The sequence below is a fragment of the Nicotiana tabacum genome, chromosome 18 (assembly GCF_000715075.1).
Source record: "Nicotiana tabacum cultivar K326 chromosome 18, ASM71507v2, whole genome shotgun sequence".
Lineage (NCBI taxonomy): Eukaryota > Viridiplantae > Streptophyta > Magnoliopsida > Solanales > Solanaceae > Nicotiana > Nicotiana tabacum.
Window position 1 is genome coordinate 99,626,090 of NC_134097.1, and position 2,251 is coordinate 99,628,340.

General features: G+C 38.8%; 1 protein-coding gene across 1 annotated transcript; it reads right to left on the reverse strand.

The window, feature by feature from the left end:
* Positions 1-772: 772 nt before the first annotated feature.
* Positions 773-1,715, reverse strand: LOC142172600 (uncharacterized). Its single transcript, XM_075236262.1, has 2 exons — positions 1,672-1,715; positions 773-1,538 (listed from the first exon to the last, which is right to left on the reverse strand). Exons 1-2 carry the CDS (start codon positions 1,713-1,715, stop codon positions 773-775), a joined length of 810 nt encoding a protein of 269 aa, XP_075092363.1.
* Between the last annotated feature and the right edge of the window lie 536 nt (positions 1,716-2,251).

A 2,251-nucleotide genomic window follows, 5' to 3' on the forward strand; every position in this document is an offset into this window, starting at 1 on the left:
TGTTGTGGAGGGTTTTGATCTAAATTGTGAAATACTTGTTCTTATTTTATGATTGGTACTGATATGGTGGGATCGGGTTGCACGCCGCAATAAGAGGATTAAGGATGAAATGTGATTGTCCGGTGGGATCGGATTGCGCGCCGCAACAATGAGTAATAAGGGTGGACAGGTGGGATATGGTTGTGTGCCACAAAAGAAGGAATAAGGGTGATATTTATTGAGGAGTAATAAAGGTGGACTGGTGGGATCAGATTGCACGTCGCAACAAGGAGTAATAAGGGTGAACGTTCATATTTTCACTTCTTATATGGTGGGATCGGAATGCGTGCCGCATCATTTTCTTGGTTATGTATTCTTCCTCTGCTGTGATTTTATTCTGTGGCATTGTAATTCTCTTAAGGACTGGTTATAGTTGAGTACTGGCAAAATATCTGGGTTCCGTATTTACATGATGCAAGTTACTCTTTTACTTCGTTCTGCACTTCCTTTTTTTTGGTCGAAAGAAAAAACTTTATTTCAACCTTTTTTGTCAATTTACATCATCTGTTCTTGTGGACTATAGAACAGATCTCATAAGTACAACCAAATAAAAACAACTATACAACTAGTATTATTTAGCAAAATCCTAACACTATATAGACTCTTTCTGTCATATGTGTCAAGCATTACATGTAGGATAACCATTGAACGACTGCAGAATAGGTAAGCATTTGGGTTTCTTCTGTCCAGCAATATGCACTTGAAGAGCTCTGTCTTTGGCCTCTCTGCTCTGCTATTGAAATCTTCTTTCATTTCGCTCCATCCAAATGTTGTAGACTACTGCTGCAAATACCACTCCTAGCAGTGCCTTTCTTGGATTCCTGTTATTTACATTAGCAATTAGCCATTGCACTTTTGTTTCCCAGTTACCAGTTGTCCTTTGATATTCTAGCCATCTTAACATTCCTTTCCATAGACACTGTGAGTATGAACATTCGAAGTACAAGTGGTCATGTGTCTCTTCTATATCTCTTCCACACAATGTACATGACTGATCTACTTGAACTCCCCATTTGGCTAATTTGTCAACTGTAGCCAGTCTCCTATGCATTGCCATCCTTAAAATGTACTTCTGTTTTGGTAGCATTCCAGTTACCATAACTAGTGTTTTCCAGTGGACTTTGGGATACTGTGGAGTAGTATGAAGGTAAGCCTTCCTAATACTGAACTTCCCATTCTTAGTGCAAGTTTGAATTTTTGTAATATTATTTGCCCACCACTCTCTTGCTACAAACAACTTCCTTACTAGCCAACTAGCTTGCTTAGGGGTCTCCATAGTAGCAATGTCTTTCTTCTTTATGTAGTGGCAGTGAATCCACTTGATCCATAACTTGTCTTTCTTAGACATTATAGCCCAAAGAAGCTTAATCAAGGCAGCTTTATTCCATCTCTCATAATTGACCATGTTCAAACCTCCAACAGTTTTTGGTTTACATAAAGTCTCCCATGCTATAGGAGCCCTATGAGTAGTATCATGACTACCAGTCCACAGGTAATTCCTGCATATACCATTTACCAGTTTAATAACCTTTTTTGGAATAAGAAATACTTGAGCCCAGTAAGTCTGCATTTCAAACAATACACTCTTGATGAGTTATAATCTTCTAGCATAGGATAAAAACTTGGATGTACAGCTTCTGATTCTGTCCACTATCCTCTCCACTAATGGAATACATTGTGATATAGTAATTTTCCTTGTGGACAAAGGTACTCCCAAATATTTGAATGGAAAGCTGCCTTCTGCTAGGTGGAGAGTTTCCAGCATTTTTTTTTGAATTCCCTGGGAACACCTGCTATGTACAATGAGATTTTCTCCACATTTGCTTGAAGGCCTGAGACCTTTGAGAATTGATCAAACACTCCCATCAGCATCTTCATTGAGACCTCATCAACTCTGCAACACATCAATAGATCATCGGCAAAACAGATGTGTAGTACTTGCAATCTGGTGAATTTGGGGTGGAAGTTAAAATTTGGATTCTTAGTCAATGTCTTCAATGATCTGTTTAGATACTCCATGGATAATACAAATAAGTAGGGGGACATTCGGTCACCCTGCCTTAACCCTTTCTTTGCTTGAAACTTGTTGGTCAATCCTCCATTCAATAGCAGAGAGTAGCTTACTGTAGAAACACACTCCATAATTAATGCTACCAGTTTGTATGGCACCCCAAATTCAAGCAGTACTGCTTTCAAAAAACTCCATTCAACT

What these genes read in the sequence shown, in the direction of transcription:
- LOC142172600 (XM_075236262.1), bottom strand. Translation starts at nt 1,715, where the DNA reads ATGTATTCCATTAGTGGAGAGGATAGTGGACAGAATCAGAAGCT. An exon ending in AGTGGACAGAATCAGAAGCT is followed by an intron (nt 1,539 to 1,671) that starts GTACATCCAAGT and finishes TGGTATATGCAG; the next exon opens with GAATTACCTGTGGACTGGTA.